At 43.6% G+C, this 20513-nt stretch overlaps 1 protein-coding gene across 1 annotated transcript; it reads right to left on the bottom strand.

Moving 5' to 3' along the window:
- Positions 1-613: 613 nt before the first annotated feature.
- On the bottom strand, positions 614-19529 carry LOC101032724 (putative serine protease 46). Its single transcript, XM_074403524.1, has 5 exons — positions 19445-19529; positions 17240-17417; positions 16812-17071; positions 15863-16026; positions 614-877 (listed from the first exon to the last, which is right to left on the bottom strand). Exons 1-5 carry the CDS (start codon positions 19527-19529, stop codon positions 614-616), a joined length of 951 nt encoding a protein of 316 aa, XP_074259625.1.
- Between the last annotated feature and the right edge of the window lie 984 nt (positions 19530-20513).

Here is a 20513-nt window from a genome sequence, read left to right as displayed (position 1 = left end):
ATCACCTACCTCTACCAGAGAGGGAAGAGAAATGTTCAGGCTCTGCAGATCCTCAGAGGGATATGAGGGCTTAGGAAAGGCCCGTGGGTTCTGGAACATGGTCCATGAGTGTGTGATCTGGTCTGTGATCTGGCCATGGTGAGGTTCTTGGGAAGAGGCCAGCCTTTGCAGGAAGGCCTGAGGGAAAGTGTCTGTCACATACCCATGGGGAGGGCCATGGGGACCTGGGGATTGCTGGAGTGCTGGGATGACTAAGCCAGGACTGCAGTCCCACATTTGGAGGAAGAGGGAGGAGAGCAGTCTCCCAGGGTCACACAACAAGCACAAGACAGACATGGCGTAATGCTATCGGGGGAGGCTCAGCTTAAGAGAACAGCCAATACTTCCTGGGGGTTAGGGAGGTTGTGAAGGGCTCTGGCCGAGGTCAAGAAGAAAGACAATCACTTGAGTGGCTCCAAGTTCAAAAGCATCTTCATTGAACAACAGAAAATAACAGTGGCTCTTGGGCCCTTCCCCGGGGCCGCTCTGCCCTGCCATCCTGTGCAACCTCCGGTCTGCACTTCAAAGGGCAGAACACAGGGCAGGGAGAAGCAGCCTCTGGGAGCAGCTGTCCTTAACACCACTCACAGGAGCACAGGGAGCCCAAGGAGGCCAGCAGAAGGTAGCCAGTGAGGATAACTGGGCTCAGGAAGGCAGGGCCAGCCCTGCTGACGAACCTCAGGTCAGAAATCTGAGCCCTGATCCAGGAGTTGAAGTGGGCAGTGCTGGTGTAGATGCCCGGGAAGTGGCGCCGCCCGCAGCTAAAGCTCCAGCTTACCACTCCCACCTGAATCCAGGTCTTGTTCATTTGGCAGACGAGGGAGCTGCCAGAGTCAACCTGTAGAGAAAAGGAGGGGTGGCATAAGGATGGCAGCAGGAGGGCCTCCCCGGCCTGAGCCTGCCCCTGAGGATGAACTCTGTGCCACATCAGCTCCGCACTGGACCACGCCGGCCTCTGTCTTCCCTTTCCTGCTAACTCTGACCCTAAATCCCCGTCCCCTCCTCTGCCTTCCCCTTAAATCCTGGTGGGCCTCCAAGGCCATTGCCCTTGATCTTATTCTTTCCTGAAATCCTGCTTGCAGAGTGAGCTGTTTGAAATGCAGACCAGCTGTCCTCTTTTTGTGCAAACATAGGTTTACAGAAAAGAAGACTGTTTAAAATGACATATGTCAGCCGGGTGTGGTGGCTCACGCCTGTAATCCCAGCACTTTGGGAGGCCAAGGTGGGCGGATCACAAGGTCAGGAGATTGAGACTATCCTGGCTAACACAGTGAAACCCCATCTCTACTAAAAATACAAAAAAAAAAAAAAAAAAAAAAAAATGTTAAGCCAGGTGTGATGGCACACGCCTGTTGTTCCAGCTACTCGGGAGGCTGAGACAGGAGAATCGCTTGAATCTGGGAGGCGGAGGTTGCAGTGAGCAAAGATCGAACCATTGCACTCCAGCCTGGGTGACAGAGCTAGACTCTGTCTCAAAAAAAGGGGAAAAGAAAGGATGACATACATGAAAAGGTCATAGCCGTTATTTCTGGTGATAGAGGGTTTCTTACAATTTTTTAAAATTTTCTTTATACTCTTTTGTAATGTCGGAAAATTTTATAAATTAGAAAAACAACTCATTATATTTATTTTTAAAACACAATGCACACCAAGATTTACAGGACATAATCTAATGAAGAATGCATAAGACTCTTTTTAAAAAAAGGAATAAACAGTACCTAAAAACATACAGGAAGACCTACATCAGTGTGGAGATACGCTGTTGTTCAAAGACGAGACAACTTAAAACAATGTGAAAATGTCAGTTCTCACCGTTTGGCTTCCTGCAGCATGGAAGACAAGATCCCAACCTTATTGCTAAGGACAACTACAAATGTGAGATTTAAAAAAAATATATTATTTTAAATGCATGGGCAAACTAGCAAAAAAATAGACTCTTCAGAGACGAAAACCTAAATGAGGGCTAGAATATAGAGATGTCGGTGGAGCCCAGGCGAAAGCTTTTGCCCCCAAGGCCCTTTGTCAAACCCAGCAAAACTGAGCCTCAGTCTTCATAGCCTTGTTCATGGGTTTGGGAGATAGACAAAACCCAGGGCCTCACTCAGGAGAGGAGCCTCAGAGCAGACCTCCTGCAAAAAGTTATACCTTCAAAAAATGACCACACCCTCAGAGTGAGGGTGAACTCAAAACACTCACCCTCGTATGAACTCACAGCATGACTTCACCGTCTGGGTGGTTCAAAAAACCTGAGCCAAGGCCGGATGTGGTTTCACAGCACAAGGCCAGATGGGATATTCACAGCAGCAAAGTCATGGAATCAACCTAAATGCCCGTCAATGACAGACTGGAGAAAGAAAATGTGGTACATATACACCATGGAATACTATGCAGCCATAAAAAGAGCATGATCATGTATGTCCCTTGCAGGGACATGGATGGAGATGGAGGCCATTATCCTTAGCAAACTAACACAGGAACAGAAAACCAAACACCGCATGTTCTCACTTATAAGTGGGAGCTAAATGTTGAGAACTCATCAACACAAAGAAGGGAACAGACGATGGAGTCCACTTGATGGCGGAAGGTAGGAGGTGGGAGAGGATCAAGAAAAACAACTAATAGGTACTAGGCTTAAAACTTGGGTGATGAAATCATCAGACAGATCCCTGTACGACAGACCCCTGTAACAGAAATTTACCTGTGCAACAAACCTTCACTTGTACCCTTGTACCCGGAAATTAAAAGTAAGTACATAAATAAAATAATGCTGGGTTGGTCATACCTGCAGGCACCTGGCAACAACAAACATAGATTCTGTCTGGAGAAACCTATCTTTCAAGCCACACCTCAGAGTAGTCCTACGGTTAACGCTCTAAGGAACATGTCCTCACTCCTCAAAACACGACACAGCACACAAGGAAGTGGAGGCACCGTGAGCAAATGTCAGCCAGCAAAATAACTGGGGCAGAGTCAGAGCATTTGAGGCTTGGGGTGCAGGAATGACCACAGGGAAGCTTTCACAGGTCTGTGAGGGACTCTTTCTTCGGTTTGGTGGTGGGTACATGGATGTTGCTAATGTTATTCTTTATTCTCCACGTATGTTTTATAAATACCTTTTGTCTATTCAACATAGAGTAAAAGCATTAAAAATTAGAACAATGTCAATTCTTCAGACATTAATCTCTCAAAGCAATTCCAGTTAAAACGCTGGCAGGATTTTCTCAGGAACTTGACAACTGATTCTAAAATTGATATTGAAGGATAATAATCCTTAAATTCTAGAATGGTTTTGAGAAAGGAGAGACAAGTCGGGGGCAGATTTTACCTACCAGATAGTTACACATATTTTAAAGCTATAATCATAGAAATATAATTAAAGATAAGAAAGCTATAATTATAGAAATAGTGAAGTACTGGCATAGAAACAAAAACATAGTCCAGTGGGGGCAATGCAGAGCCAGTAACCTGATGCCTACCCGGGAGGACCCTTGACACACGTTACACAAAGCATCAAGTCTGCGGGAAATGAGGGGTCTGTAGCAGATGGCGGCGACATTGGCTCACCAGACAGAGAAGAGCGAAGTTGTATCCTACCGCAACAAAGCTTCAGAGGAATGAGAACTCTGAATGTGAAAAGTAAGAAGGATAAAGCTAATTAAAACAAACAAGACAAACAACACACAGTGGCTCACACTGTAATCCCAACACTCTGGGAGGCCAAAGTGGGAGGATCACTCAAGCCCAGGAGTTCGAGACCAGCCTGGTCAACATAGTGAGACCCTGTCTTCACAAAAAATAAGATTAGCCAGGCACGGTGGCACGCACCTTAGTCCCAGCCACTCTGGAGGCTAAGGCAGGAGGATCACTTGAGCACAGATTTCCAGGCTGTAGTGAGCCATAATCATCCTGCACTCCAGCCTGGGCAACAGAGCCAGATCCTGTCTCTCAAATGAAAAATAAAACCAAAACCAAAATCACATAGGACCATATTTTTATGACTTGGGATGATGTATACTTTTTAAAATAAGATTCTACTGGGTGCAGTGGCTCACACAGGTAATCCCAGGCCTTTGGGAGGCTGAGGTGGGAGGATCGCTTGAGCCCAGGAGGTTGAGGTTGGAGTGAGCCATACCGTGCCACTGCACTCCAGCCTGGGTAACAGAGAGCAAGACTGTCTCAAAAGACAGAAACAAAACTCACAAACCTGAAGAAACGTGTTAGGCTTGATTGCATCAAAACTAAGGTTATCTGTTCAGTAAAGGATACCAAATCTCACTGAAGATAGATGATGAATTAAGATAGGGCATTGTCTCTGTCTAAATCCAACCAGAGGTCAATATTTAACATATCTAAGGAGCTCTTGAAAATAACAAGCAGAGTGGGTTGGAGGATGTGAGGCCTCCATGGCCTTACCATGGAGATGACACCAAGCTAGCTTCCTGACCTCCTGGCAGGGCAGGGCACCTCATCCCTAGGACCACCAGAGATTGGGCGGTAGCAGGTGGGGGGAGTGGGTCCTGAAGTGAAGTTTAAATTTAACTAGAAACTTTTAGTGGGACAAGGCATTTAATAACTTAAAATGACTAAAAATTATGAACTCTGCCCAAAATGATGTTCGGGGAAGGAAGGAAAATTTGATATAGGATATATGGGGCAATTATTTGATGCGTCAGTAAACAATCACAGGAGGAAGTAGGCAGCACAATGTAATTTATACCAACTAAAACACACACAGCAACACTCTGTATTTTTCAAAGATACAGATACCTTTAATTACACATAGTATTATTATTATTTTTGAGATGGAGTCTTGCTCTGTCACCCAGGCTGGAGTGCAGTGATGAAATCTTGGCTCACTACAACCTCTGACTCCCGGGTTCAAGTGATTCTCCGGTCTCAGCCTCCTAAGTAACTGGGACTACAGGTGTGCACCACCAAGCCCAGCTAATTTTTGTATTTTTAGTAGAGACAGGGTTTCACCATGTTGGCCAGGCTGGTCTTGAACTCCTGACCTCAGGTGATCTGCCCACCTTGGCCTCCCAAAGTGCTGGAATTACAGGCGTGAGCCACCATGCCAGGCCTAATTCCACATATTAGACAGATGTGAGTTGATATTCTTTTGAGGGCAGGGCAAATGGAAGCTGAAGGAGAAAATCAAGCCAGTGATAATCACACCAGCAATGATATGGGAGGACCCCTGCCTGAGATAGGACTGATGGGACTCTAGGGGCCCAGAGAAAGTCAGAACACGAGAGAAGAAGAGGAGAGAGAGAAAACCACTGCAGGTAAGCGTTCTCTCACCACAGTGAGATAAAACCAGAGTTCAGTAACAAAATGTGAGTCACTCCATCAATGGGAAAAAATAACTTTCAAAACGTTAACATAAAAACAACTAAAATCTATAATTAGAATGTTGAGTAATAAGAACATCACATATTGCACAGGATGTGGGCCTAAACTGCACATAGAACTGTCCTGATCTAAAGTACTTTTAATACCAAACAAGAGAGAATAAAAATAAATTGTTTGTTATTATCATCAGTTATCGCCGCGCATTCAGCTCAAGACACTTGCAGAGGAATTAATAAAGACAAAAAGAGAATAATTCATGTGTTAGGAAGCAGAAAAATCATAGACTTGAGAAACAAAAATCAATAGCTTGTTCTTAAAAAACAACAAGGCTGGGCGTGGTGGCTCACGCCTGTAATCCCAGCACTTTGGGAGACGGGGACAGGAGGATTACTTGAGCTCAGGAGTTTGAGGCCAGTCTAGGCAACATCGTGAAATGCTGTCTCTCCAAAAATTTCAGAAGTATCTGGGCGTAGTGGCACACGCCTGTAGTCCCAGCTTCTCAGGAAGCTGAGGCAGAAGGATCGCTTGAGGCCATGGGTTCAAGGTAACAGTGAGCTATGATCGCGCCCCTGCACTCCAGCCTGGGCAACAGAGTGAGACCCTGTCTCATATAAAACAACAACAAGAACAACAAAACACATGCGCACCTTGTGAGTCTCACCAAGAAAAACACAAAGGGAAAGAAAAATGTAAACACTTCATGGTTTGAGTAGCAAAGAAACTAGAACCACATCCAGGGAAAATGTACTTTCTCAGAATCTCGAGAGTGTTGACAATTTCCTTGTTGTGGATTTAAATTCTGGATGAAATGATCTTTTTCTATGAAAGAGAAATCATTTAAGCTAATTTAAAGATTGACAGAGAGCCCGAAAAGTCCAATAAGTATGGACAAAACAACTTAAAATATTCCCCAAGAGCAACCACTCACAGGAAAACAGCCCCAGTGGTTTCATAGGCAACTTCGATCCAGTGTTGAAATAGGAGATTATGTGTGTTATTTCAGATGTTCCAGAACATGAACAAATGTTTTTCAAATGAAGCATCGTCCTGACACTATCCTTAACAAAGGGGTGCCTTTCTCTACATACCTTAAAGTGGAGCCCAGCGTCACTGGAGGAAAAAGGAAAAAGGTTGTGTGCATTCACTGCATGGACTGTGCCACATGGAACTACTTGTTCCCCAGACCCCAGACCTTTCTTGGGCGCAGTGTTATCCATGTCTGGCCCAGAGCCCAGCATAAGGTGTCTGTTGGATGAATAAATGAATAAAAGCATGCTCTTAAAAAGATATTATGGATCTGAATCCAACAGACGAATGAAACAAAAGTACACCATACCCAGGGAGGAATGATCTTGGAATACAGGACACATGGACATGAGGAATCCATTCAGGTAACAGGTCTGCACTCTGAGTTAGAGCACAGAGTCAGAAAACACACTTATAAAGCAAAACATTCTTTCCCGAAATCAAATGCCCTGGTAAAACAGAAAGGAACAGCTCTCCCATCAACAGATTACAGGCCGCATTAGCACCATGACATGGTTCAAGATGAAGTGTAAGAAGCACTTCCATGAAAGTGGGCAGCAGGCCGGGTGTGGTGGCTCACCCCTGTAATCCAAGCACTTTGGAGGCCAAGGTGGACGGATCACCTGAGGTCGGGAGTTCAAGACCAGCCTGACCAACATGGTGAAACCCTGTCTTTAAAAAACAATAATAATAATAATAATAAATAACAAAAAAAAGAAAGTGGGCAGCAAGAGAAAACACAGATCTGATTTGCTTTAGGGAGAGAGGGGGACTCAAAACAATGAAAAAGTAAAACACAAATAAAAGAGGTGAAATCATTCCTAATTACAACTCATATGAGTGTGGGCCTAGAAAGCCCAAGAGTCCACTGAAAACTCTTAGATATAATAAGAGTAAAGCAAGCTGAACTCTCAGATGTTTTCAGTACGAGGAAAAGTCTGAGGGGTGGAAATGAAGAAAGTGAAAATGCAGTCCAGGCGCAGTGGCTCGCACCTGTATTCCTAACACTTTGGGAGGCTGAGGCCGGTGGATCACCTGAGCTTGGGAGTTCGAGACCAGCCTGACCAACATGGAGAAACCCTGTCTCAACTGAAAATACAAAATGAGCGGGGCATGGTAACGAAGGCCTGTAATCCCAGCTAGTCGAGAGACTGAGGCAGGAGAGTCGCTTGAATCCAGGAGTCGGAGATTGCAGTGAGCTGAGATCATGCACGACACTCTAGCCTGGGGCCAGAGAGCGAGAATCTGTCTCAAAATAATTAATTAATTAGTTAATTTAAAGAATATATATATACATATATATATATTCCACTCACAATAAGGACATGATATATAACATTTAGGAATAGACTCAGGAAGCAGCATGCAGTAACTACGTGGAGAAAGCTACAAACTCCTGCTCTACAGACATAAAGAAATAGCACAAAATAAAAAGTCTTTTATTTCCCTAAATGGATCTATTAATTTCCACCAAAACCCCCATGTGGTTTTCTTTTTGACAACTTTATTCTAAGATTGTGAAAATGAACATGGGAGAACAGCTAGGTAAATTCTTTAAAGATGGAGAATTAAGGAGGACTTGCCTTACGGTATACAAAAAGAATTATGAAGCTACCATAATTTTCAGAGTAGTGGTGGCATAGAGCTGTAAATGGTAGGAAGACATCAAAATATGGTGGGAATTCAGAATGCAATAAAGGGGGCATTTCTGATTCATAGCCAAAAAAAACAAGTATTCAATAAAATGTTTTTGTATAACAGCCTGCTCATTTGGAGAAAGTAATACTGGATTTCCTCTGTCAATCATCCAAATGAATCAAAATTTAAAGTATTTAAAGAGAAGAATTAGAAAATGATGAGTAAATAATTTTATAATCTTAGGTAGGAAAAATATTTCTAAGAAGAGCCAAAAAATTAAAATCATGGAGGGAAATAATGATAGATGTAAACACATAAAAATTTTACATAACCTTGTGGGGAAAAAACCTACACCAAAAAAATGGGTAAATGAGGTACAAATAGGGTAAAATATTATAAGCATTTTAAAATGGGTTAAAACTTCCAATACCCAAAGTTTTGGGGTAAATTTGTATTTTGAAATAATTTGAGACTTGCAGAAAAGTTGCAAGTATAATATTTTACCCAGATTCACTAATTTTAATGTTTTACCATGTTTTATATTACATATCCAAATGTATATATACATATACACACACATATATATATATATATAAATGCTTATGAACCATTTCAAATTAAGCTGAAAAAGACATAATGCTCCTTTACCAAGTTACTACAGAATAGAATATCCAGAGTTTTTATAAATCAACAAAACAAAAGGAGTTTAATGGAAGAACACGGGCAAAGGACATGGAAAAATGTAAATGGTACCTTAAACAAAGCAAGGATTTTATTTGGACTTCCTTTGTCCTTTTAAAATTGATTTAGAAGGTGAGTATTTTCCTTGACCCTGGATAAAAACTCGGGCAGAACCAGAAAATATGCGCCCTGTGAGTAATGTAATCGTAATCGCCATGATTACACCAAGTGTCATATGAACATCTCACTTCAGAAATCAGAATATTCCTTCCCATGTAATAATCACAACGTTAAACTTGATTTAGAGTAAAACTTCTCTCCATTGCCATCGGGGGCTTTGGCAAGCAGGAGGCTTCCCTCCCTCTAGCTTCCACTCCTCTGACCCCATCTTGCTAACCTGATCTTCCTAACCTGCCAAGGTAACAGCAGCACAGTGAGGGGAAAAGAACGGTCTTAACCGCCCCCACCCTGCCCCTCCAGGCCACTGGGAGCTCTCTGAGCCTGGAGGGATTTAGAGTTGACTCTGCCCCTACCTTGAGGGGTACGAATCAGGCTTTCTGAGTGATCCTGCTGATACCATTCCCGATAGACTTGAAGTGTGGGACAGGCACCCCCAGCCTGCTCATCCCTGTCCTCTTAAAAGGAGAAAGGTGAGCTCACAGATGCAGTTCTCTCCAGAGAAATTATCCTCACTAAATCGCCTCCAGCCTTACCCTCTGGACCCTTTGAAACAGACATGTAGCTGAAATATCAGTCACACAACTCTCTGAATTCTGAGATTATCTGTATTTTGATATCTTTGTTGAAACTTCCTATTTAATATCCTGTTACACAAGCAATTTACAGAATTTCTCAATGTCATGAAATTATAACAAAAATATAAGTTTTAGTCTACCAAAAGGACAAAAGTTAAAATAAAAATAATACCTAATACTGGTGATGATGCAGGAAAAGTCATTCATACACTATTGGTGTTAATATAAATGGATTAAGTCTTTGGGAGGCTAATTTGCAAATATCTATTGAAATTTTAAGTATATATACAACTGATTTTGTAATTACACTTCTAAAAGTTTATTCTAGATAAATGTTTGAACAAATGTGAAAAGGTATTCAAAATTTTTTATTCTAGCATAGTAAAAAAATAAATTAAAATGAGCTCAAATATCTGTCAATAGAAGAACGGTTAAGTAGATTGTGGTATAGCCATATGAGAAAATTATTATTCAGCAGTTAAGGAAGATGGAATATATTTATATGTATAGACATAGAAAGGAGTCCAAGATAGATTTTAAGTAAAAATTTAAATGTTAGGCTGGGTGCAGTGGCTCATGCCTGTAATCCCAGCACTCTGGGAGGCTGAGGTGGGCAGATCACCTGAGGTCAGGAGTTCGAAACCAGCCTGGCCAACATGGAGAAACCCCATCTCTATAAAAAAAAAAAAAAAGAAAAGAGAAAAAAATAAAAAAGAAGAAGAAGAAGAAGAAAAGAAAAAAAAAAAAGTTTAATGTTGGAGAATAAAATTATCTAACAGTCCCTTACTAAAAATCAAAGCCAGAGGCCAGGCATGGTGGCTCACACCTGTAATACCAGCAGTTTGAGAGACCAAGGTGGGCAGATCACCTGAGGTCAGGAGTTCGAGACCAGCCTGACGGACACGGTGAAACCCCATCTCTACTAAAAATACAAAATTAGCCAGGAGTAGTGGCGCATGCCTGTAATCCCAGCTACTCGGGAGGCTGAGGCAGGAGAATTGCTTGAATCTGGGAGGCGGAAGTTGCAGTGAGCCGAGATGGCACCATTGCACTCCAGCCTGGGCAATAAGAGCAAAACTACATCTCAAAAAATAAAAATAAAAAAATCAAAACCAGAAAAAAACTAACGTAGAGTTTTATATGCATAGAAAGAAGTGTTAGGAATATAAACCAAACAATTTAGAGTAAAAATTTATAGGTAGTTTGATGATAGGAAAGTCTCATTTCCTAATTTTGCACGTATGTAATTGCATTTGCTTTCAAAATCACAGAACATATTTTAAAATAAGTTAGTGATAATGAAATCACAACAGTGAAAATTTAAGAGATGAATTCAAAGTTCAAATCAAACGTGATTTTATGATCTTAAATGCTTTAAACACAAAACTAGAAAAAGTAAACCTTCTCAGTGTATTCCATAAATTGATAACACTTAAAGTGTTACCGATTTATGACAAGGAAACTGAGTTGGAAATCAACAGCAATAAAAAACCATACAAAATAAGTCAAAATAAAATCAAAATGGAAATTTTATAAAGTATTACCGCATAAAATTTGTGGCATGAAACTAAAGCCATATTTAGAGGGAAATATATAGCCTCAAAAATTTGTATTGAGAAGGAATAAAGAACAAAAATAAATTATGTAGGTGTCCAACTGAATAAACTAATCCCTGTGTTTACAGAACCTTGATATATGACAGAGGTAGTGACAGCCAGTGCAGGAATGACTTTTTCAATGAATGGCATCGGGAAAACTGGCAGTCCACATGAGAAGATAAATAAAAATAGATTCCTATCTTACACCATTCCCAAAATGAATGTCACATGATTTCAAAACATGAAAGCCAAAATTTCCAAACTTTGAGGAAAAAATATAGGAGAATGCTTTTATGACCTTGGGAAAAGGAATGATTAAATAAGACAAAAAAAAAAGCATAAACCAGAGATATGATATATTTGACTAAAATAAAACCTAAATTGCTGTTCCGCAAAGGACAGTACAAACAAAATAAAAAGATAAATGGAAAACTGGGAGAAGATTTTGCAATATACACAGTGAACATAGAATTTGTATCCAAAATATTAAAAAATGAAAAAGGCAAATAATAGAAAAATGTCCAAAGTATATGAATAACTGATTCATAGAAGAGGAATCACAAATAGTGAATAAACATATAACTGCACAGCCACATTAGTAACTGCGACATGCACATTACAACTGCAACAGGTACTATTTCCCATCCTTCAGAATGGAAGACATTTTATATCTGACAATACCAAAAGCTGGCAAGAAATGGAGCAATGGAACACTCAAATACTGCTGTTAGAATATAAATTAATAAAATCATGTTGGAAAACAATTGATCATGGCTATTAAAGATAAGGATAACACAGCCTATGACCCACCACTCCTATGCAGACACATCTTGCTGAGAAATTGTGGAACATGTAAATAGGGAGATGTGTGTGAGAATATTTAGAGCAGCAGTGTTTGCGATATGAAAATATTGGAGGAGAGAGATCCAAGATGGCTGATCACTAGCAGCTCGGGATTGTAGCTCCCACTGAAAACGCAAAGAACGAGAGGACGCCACACCTTCACATGAATTCTTGTTGCTCACGCACCAGGAGATTCCCAGCGGAGGAGCCCCACGGGTCGCCAGCGCGACTCTTGTGACCGGCGAGGCGGTTTTGCCGGCGCCTCAGAGCGTCGGTTCCTGGTGCAGAGTCAGAAAAGCACCATCAATCTTAACGCCGCTGATTTGGTCGGCGCAGTGGGTTGCTCAGATTTCGGCGCTGAGAATCAGTAAGTTGGACGTCCACTCAGAAACCCAATTACAAAGACGGTAATTATAAAGACCACAGATGGATAAATCTACAACGAAGGGAAGAAAACAGTCAAAAAAGGCTGAGAATACCCAACATCAGAACGCCTCTTCCTCAGCAGGGGATCCCCGTTCTTCATCAGCAACGAAACAAGGCTTGATGGAGAACGAGTGGGTTCCAATTACAGAAGCAGGCTTCAAAACGTGGATAATAAGAAACTCCTGTGAATTAAAAGAACTTGTTCTAACACAAGCTAAAGAAACTAAGAACTTTGAAAAAAGGTTTGACGAAATGTCAACAAGAATACAAAATTTAGAGAGGAAAATAAGTGAATTGATGGAACTGAAAAACACAATACGAGAACTACGTGAAGTATGCACAAGTTTTAACAGCCGAATTGATCAAGCAGAAGAAAGGATATCAGAGGTCGAAGACCAACTTAATAAAACAAGAAGATAAGATTAGAGAAAAAAGGATAAAAAGGAAGGAGCAAAGTCTCCAAGAAATATGGGACTATGTGAAAAGACCTAATCTACGCCTAATAGGTGTACCTGAATGTGACGAAGAGAATGAATCCAAGCTGGAAAATATGCTTCAGGATATTATTCAGGAAAATTTTCCCAACCTAGTAAGGCAGGATAATATTCAACTCCAGGTAATACAGAGAACACCACAAAGATATTCCCCAAGAAGAGCAACTCCAAGGCACATAATCGTCAGATTCACCAGGGTTGAAATGAAGGAGAAAATACTAAGGGCAGCCAGAGAGAAAGGTCAGGTTACCCACAAAGGGAAGCCTATCAGACTTACAGCAGATCTCTCAGCAGAAACCCTACAAGCCAGAAGAGAGTGGGGACCAATATTCAACATCCTTAAAGAAAAGAATTTTCAACCAAGAATTTCACATCCAGCCAAACTAAGCTTCATAAGTGAAGGAAAAATAAAGTTCTTTGTGAACAAGCAAGCACTCAGAGAATTCATCACCACCAGGCCTGCTTTACAAGAGCTTCTGAAAGAACCACTACACATAGAAAGGAACAAACAGTATTAGCCTTTCTAAAAAATACCAAAAAGTAAAGAACATCAATACAATGAAGAATTTGCATCAACTAATGGGCAAAATAGCCAGCTAATATTAAATGACAGTATTAAACTCACATATATCTATTAATTCTAAATTTAAATTGACTAAATTCCTCAATTCAAAGACAGGCAATTTGGACAAAAAACTAAAACTGTATGCTGCATCCAGACCCATCTCACATTCAACGATACACAAAGACTCAAAACAAGGGATAGAGAGAGACTTACCAACCAACTAGAGAGCAAAAATAAATAAATAAAAAGCAGAAGTTACAATTTTTGCCTCTGATAAAATAGTATTTAAAGCAACAAAGATCAAAAGAAGCAAAGAAGGACATTATATAATGATAAAAGAATCAATGCAACAACAAGAAGAGTTAAAGGTCCTAAATACACACGCACCCAATACAGGAATACCCAGTCATACAAGACTTACAAAGAGACTTAGACTCCCACATAATAATAGTGGGAGACTTCAACATTAATCTTAGACAGATCAATGAGACAGAAAATTAACAACGATATCCAGGACTTGAACTCAGATCTGGAACAAGTAAACATAATTAACATTTATAGAACTCTCCACTTTACACAAAATATACACTCTCATCAGTACCACATCACATCAACTTAGAAGTTTAAACAAAATGTTGGTTGGCTCCTTGTTTGTTACTCTCTTCCCTCATTTTATTTCATGTCTCCATTATTAAGGACAATTATAGGCATACCCATATTTAGACTGCATTCTAGCCCGGGTAACAAAGCAATACCCCCATTCTCTCTCCCTCTTCCTCTTTCTTCCTCTTCTTTATTCTTTAAAAAAAAAAAAAAAAAAAAGGAGCAGTGGCTGGTACCTATAGTCCCAGCGCTACTCAGGAGGCTGAGGTAGCACGGTGCTTGAGCCCATGAGGTTGAGGTTGCAGTGAACGGTATTCATGCCACTGCACTCCAGCCTGGGAATCAGAGTTAGACACTGTCTCAAAACCAGAAAACAAAACAAAACAAAAAAAAAGAAAATATTGGAAACTCCCTTAATGTTAATAAAGAAGAGCTTGGATAAATTGTGGCATATTCACAAAAGAGAATATTGTAGAGCTGTTAATGCTTAAAACCTGCATGTATCAATGTGAATAAATCTCAAAACCAATGTTGAATAGAAGGTACAAGTGGCAGGTGGCAGAAGTATTCATTCTATGCTTGCAGAATGAAAGTCATTGATGCAAAATGGGTTCTGCTAGCACGTGGCCCACATCTGAGCATGTAGCTGATGTTCAAAAGTGGTAAATAGGGCCAGGCGAGGTGGCTCACACCTGTAATCCCAGCACTTTGGGGAGCTGAGGCAAACGGATCACAAGGTCAGGAGATCGAGACCATCCTGGCCAACATGGTAAAACCCCATCTCTACTAAAATACAGAAAATTAGCCAAGGTGTGGTGGCATGCGCCTGTAGTCCTAGCTACTCAGGAGGCTGAGGCAGGGGAATCGCTTAAACCTGGGAGGCAGAGGTTGCAGTGAGACAAGACTGCGCCACTGCACTCCAGCCTGGGTGACAGAGTGAGACTTCGTCTAAAAAAAAAAAGTGGTAAAGGACTGCCATTGCTACCTTCATTGTGGACAGGGACAAGAGTATTTCACCCCTATTTTACAGGCTGAATGGAAGCCCGGGAGAAGGAGACTTTCTCTTCTTATTTTACTTTAAGTTCTGGGATACATGTGCAGAACACGCAGGTTTGTTATAAGGTATAGTGTGCCATGGTGGTTTGCTGCACTGATCAACCCATCATCTAGGCTTTCAGGCCTGCATGCATTAGGTATTTGTCCTGATGCTGTCCCTCGCCTTACCCCCAACCCTCCTCCAACAGGCCCTGTTGTGCAATGTTCCCCTCCCTGTGTCCATGTGTTCCCATTTTTCAACTCCCACTTATGAGTGAGAACACGCAGTGTTCGGTTTTCTGTTCCTGTGTTAGTTTGCTGAAGATGATGGCTTCCAGCTTTATCCACATCCCTGCAAAGGACATAATCTCATTCTTTTTATGGTTGCATAGTATTCCGTGGTGTATATGTGCTACATTTTCTTTATCCAGTCTATCACTGATTGGCATTTGGGTTGGTTCTACGTCTTTGCTATTGTAAATAGTGTTGCAATAAACATATGTGTGCATGTGTCTTCATAGTAGTATGATTCATATTCCTTTGGGTACATACCCAATAATGGGATTGCTGGGTCAAATGGTATTTTAAAAGTCAAGAAACAATAGATACTGGCGAGCCTGTGGAGAAACAAGAACGCTTTTACACTGTTGGTGGGAATGTAAATTAGTTCAACCGTTATGGAAGACAGTGTGGCGATTCCTCAAGGATTTAGAACCAGGAGATTTTCATAAGGTCTTCCAGGGCTGTGTGAAAAGAAACCCATGAAATCTGAAAGCCTCCTCCTGCCCCCATCCACACGCTCTGCACCTGACAAGCATCCAAGCCCCATTCGGAGCTGGCGCACAGCACATCAGTCCCGATGACGCTCTTCTTGTCCTTCAAGAAGAGGAATTGGTACCGGTGTTGGCAGATGTCATTGTTCACGATCCTGACAGCCACCTCCTGAAGACTGTAGGGGATACTTGGGGTCACTGAGGAGACAGAGAGTTGGCCTTGTCATCCCCTCAGCTTTTTGACATGTCCCCAACACAGAGTTGTCCACATTTGCTAAGGTAGGAGGGAGGGCTATTTCCTGGGATGGTGATTTGATAAAGGTCCCAGCCCAGAGCCTAACTTTTGAAAAAGCCCCAGCTCATTAAAAAAGATTATGCAAAAGTGTCCCAAGGGGCTTGGAGTGATATCCAGGCACCAAAGGACAAGGAGGACAAGAGGAGATTTCTCCAGTAATTCAGGTTCTATGAGGGTGAAAAGCTGAGCTCTGCCCCTTGGCCACCAGCAAGGTGGCAAGACCCTAGAGCCGCAAGATGTCACCCCCCGGAAAGCAGGCCCCCACAAAGCCTCCCAGATCCTAGAACCCAAGGTGAGCACCAACAGGGGCCAGATCTCCAGGAATTTGGGGATGCTTCAGGATAACCAGCACACAGTTAGATAGAGAAGCCTCAGTGCCTCAGTATGTCCTGAGATCATGGCCCTCGTGCCATTAATGAGAACCCCATTAATAATGAAGAATTCACTTCCTGCCATGCTGCAAGGTGAGCCCTTGGCATTTCACTTCACTTAACTTTGGGAACCGAGGTCTTTGCAGGCCACATGTGTCTTTTACACTAGAGCACTGGGATATATCTTTGTATCAAGAGGTCAGGAAATGTTTGCTGACCGAGTGAACAAGTGAATAAAGAAATGAATGAAGGAGCCTGTGATGGGGTTGTATTCCAAGGAGGAAAGTGTCTTGTAACCTCTGCCAGCCTTCACTCACCTTTTTGTCCTGTATCTCCCCAGCCGATTACCCAGCACATGTTTCCAATGGATGACCTGAACTTGGTGTTGGGGAGGCAGACGGGCTGGATGAGGGGAGTCCAGGAGACGAAGTTCTTGAGCTTCAGGAGGGCAATGTTCCGAGACATAAAATTGTTGAAATCCTCATGAATCATGATGTGAGTGACCAGGAGCTGAGTGCCATTTTCTGGGAGTTGATGGACTCCCACCATCACAGAGTACTGGCTGGGGTCCTTGGATCTGCAGGACCATGGGTAGGAGGCAGGTCACCAATGGTAAATCCATAGGTAAGGGAGGAGATGGGTCCTGAGCTCAGGACCACCCAGCCAGGCCCCCTGCTCCCAGATCCCTAGATTCACCAGGGACCCCAAGGCCAGAAAGCAAAGTCCCCAGCCCCTAATGACTGACCTCTGAAAGCAGTGTGCAGCCGTGAGGACCCACCGGTGGTGGATGAGGGAGCCGCTGCAGATGTACGTGCCCAGTAACAGGATGCTCACCTGCCACGGCCACTTGCCTACCTCTACCAGCTTCCCCTTCACCATCCTGCAGGATATGTTGGTCTGACCGCAGCCCTGGAACCAGGGCCCTGAGGAAAGAGGCTCTCAGGCAGCAAAGGGCAGCCCTCACACCCCTGGACACAGCAGAGAGAGCTGCCTTCCAGCCCAGCCCTGTCATAAGCAGCCACTAACACATGCACAAGTGGGAATGGGCTTTTCCTACTGCCTCAAAACTGGCAAATGGCCAGGCATGGTGGCTCCCACCTGTAATCCCAGCACTTTGGGAGGCCGAGGTGGGTGGAGCACTTGAGGTTAGGAGTTCAACACCAGCCTGGTCAACATGGTGAAACCCTGTCTCTACCAAAAATTCAAAAAATTAGCCAGGCATGGTGGCACATGCCTGTAATCCCAGCTACTCAAGAGGCTGAGGCAGGAGAATTGCTTGAACCTGGGAGGCGGAGGCTGCAGTGAGCTGAGATCATGCCACTGCACTCAAGCCTGAGTGACAAAGCCAGACTCCGTCTCAAAAAAAAAAAAAAAAAAAAAAAAAACAAAGGCCAAGGGCAGCAGGTGCCCCACATTCTACAGTCCCCAAGCAATGAGAACCAGCCAACTCCTCCTGGGCTTGTTATAAGCCATCACCCAGGACTCATCCCTGCCCATAGTTTACAAAACAGATGGTTGGGGGAGAGAGGCAGAAGAGAGAATAATCACAGGGTGAGCTGTCAGCCAGGGGATAGGTGATGGGGCATAAGTGGGCCGGGCTGCCTGTCTCTAGAGAACAGTAGTGTCACATTGCATTGCTCCAGGGGCCACCCTACAGACCATGCCCTTAGAGGTGTGGTTCTTGTGACCCTATGAGAAAGTGAGTAGAGATGAGTGTCCATTCCCTCCCTGACTCTCACTGGCCCCAGCAATAGGAGTGAGAGGAGAGCAGGCTGCATTGAACCAGATGTGAGATGGAGATTTTAAATTGGCCCAGTCTGGACTGGTAGCGCACAAAGGATAAGCAAGGAAGACAGTCACACCAGTTACCACAGAGCTTTGGAAGTCCCAGGAGGGAGGATGGCTTAAGGCCAGGAGTTCAAGACCAACCTGAGCAACATGGCGAGATCTTGCCTCTACAAAAGCAAAATTAATCAGGTGCAGTGGCTACTCAGGAGACCAAGGTGGGAGGATCACTGGAGCCCAAGAGTTTGAGGCTACAGTGAGCTAGGATCACACCCTGGATTCCAACCTGGGTGACAGAGCAAGATCCTGTCTCTTAAAAAAAAAAAAAAAAAATCAATCTTTTCTTTAAAATACGGAATGCTTCATGAAATTTACATGTCATCCTCTTTCACCCCCAAAGAGTCTACTGAACACAGGTACTGAATTCTGGCTGCAGCATTTGCAAACCACTGAAGCTCCGTGAGCCTCAGTTTCCCACTGTGAAATGAGGATGCTGGCAAAGCTCACCACAAGGGTGTCGTGGCCTCACTCAGTCTCAGCCACGCTGATACAGAGTGGGTACTCAACCTCACTTCCTCATCATCGCAAGACGGGTTTCCTATGGCTGTGCCTCCCAAACAAACTTATTCGTTCCATGGATGTTAGTCTATTCCTTTTTTTTTTTTTGAGATGGAGTCTCACTTTGTCACCCAGGCTGAAGTGCTGTGGTGTAATCTCAGCTCACTGCAACCTCCACTTCCCAGGTTCAAGCTATTCTCATGCCTCAGCCTCCTAAGTAGCTGAGATTACAGATGTGCACCACCATACCCAGATAATTTTTGTATTTTTAGTAGACACAGGGTTTTGCCATGTGGGCCAGGCTAATCCCAAACTGCTGGCCTCAAGTGATCTGCTCTTCTTGGCCTCCCACAGTGCTGGGATTACAGGCATGAGCCATCACACCCGCTGTGTTCCCCCATTTTTAATAAGGCTCTTCTCTCCTGTGTTCATGGCCACCCTGGAAATTGGAACTTCCCTGGCACCATTTGGGTCCCCAGTCTGCTGAGGATGTACCACCCATCAGGATATGGACACACGAAGGCCCTTCAGGCATGAGGACAGCCCGACACAGGAACCCTGGCAAACAGACCCCTCCGGCCTCCGCCCCATGACCCTGAAGCCCCACCTTCAATATACGGCTGATTATCTAATCTGGCAGAAGGAAGTGGAGATGTAAGAAGGCCTTGAAGATCCCCCAGCCCACAGGCCATGGCGAGCAGGTATCTAGTCCTCACCGCTCCTTCTAATCTGTTGTGGAGGCAGAGGGGGTGGGGCACCTCCATGGTGCCAAGATTCTAGAACACATGGTTTGTGTGTTCAGGATTGTGGGGAGTAGGCGTCTGCCCCAGGTTGGGGGGGTCTGCCTGGCTGTGGCAGTTGCGGGACTCTGAGAAGGAGGCAGTGTGGTCATGGCAAGGCCCTGCCAGGGCCACAAGGTGATGGCGCTGTTGGGAATACCCTCCCTGGAGCGGTATTCCTGGTGCCCAGCCCACGACACTGCCTCCTGGGCCCAGCTCTCTGCAGTGTACCCGATGCCCAGCCTTGGCCTTGTTGGTGCCCCAGTGTGTAGTTCTGAGCCTGTGACAGTACATCGTGTCTGGCTGGTGACAGTGCCTGGTGCCTGGACCATGAAGCACCCTAATGCCCAGCCCAGGCCCCTTCATGAAGCCCCTCTGATGCCCCTGGAGGCGTGGGAACTGAGGCACTGAGCGGGGATAACAAGTTCTTATAGTGTGCGATGTGATGAAGACGGAACTGGAGGTTTCTTTTTTCCTTCACGGTCTGTATTTTCCTTGCTTTTCTTCTCTTTTTTTCTTTTTCTTTTCTTTCTTTCTTTCTTTCTTTTTTTTTTTTTTTGTTTGTTTGTTTGTTTGTTTTTTAGAGACAGGATCTCACTCTGTCACCATGCTGAAGTGTGATGGTGCGATCATAGCTCACTGCAGCCTCCACCTCCTAAGCTCAAGCAGTTCCTCCTACCTCAGCCTCCTGAGTAGCTGGGACCACAGGAGTGCACCACCATGCCTGGCTAATTTATTATTTTATTTTTTTAGAGACAAGGTCTCGCTGTGTAGCCCAGGCTGGTCTCAAGCACCAGACCTCAAGCAATTCTCCTCTATGGGCCTCCCAAAGTGCTGAGATTACAGGCATGAGCCACTGTGCCTGGCCCAGGGCCTGTATTTTCAAGGGAAGAGCTC

This window comes from Saimiri boliviensis, chromosome 8, assembly GCF_048565385.1.
Source record: "Saimiri boliviensis isolate mSaiBol1 chromosome 8, mSaiBol1.pri, whole genome shotgun sequence".
Classification (NCBI taxonomy): Eukaryota; Metazoa; Chordata; class Mammalia; order Primates; family Cebidae; genus Saimiri; species Saimiri boliviensis.
Note: the sequence above shows the minus strand (reverse complement) of the source record. Positions and strands in the feature narration are given on the sequence as shown.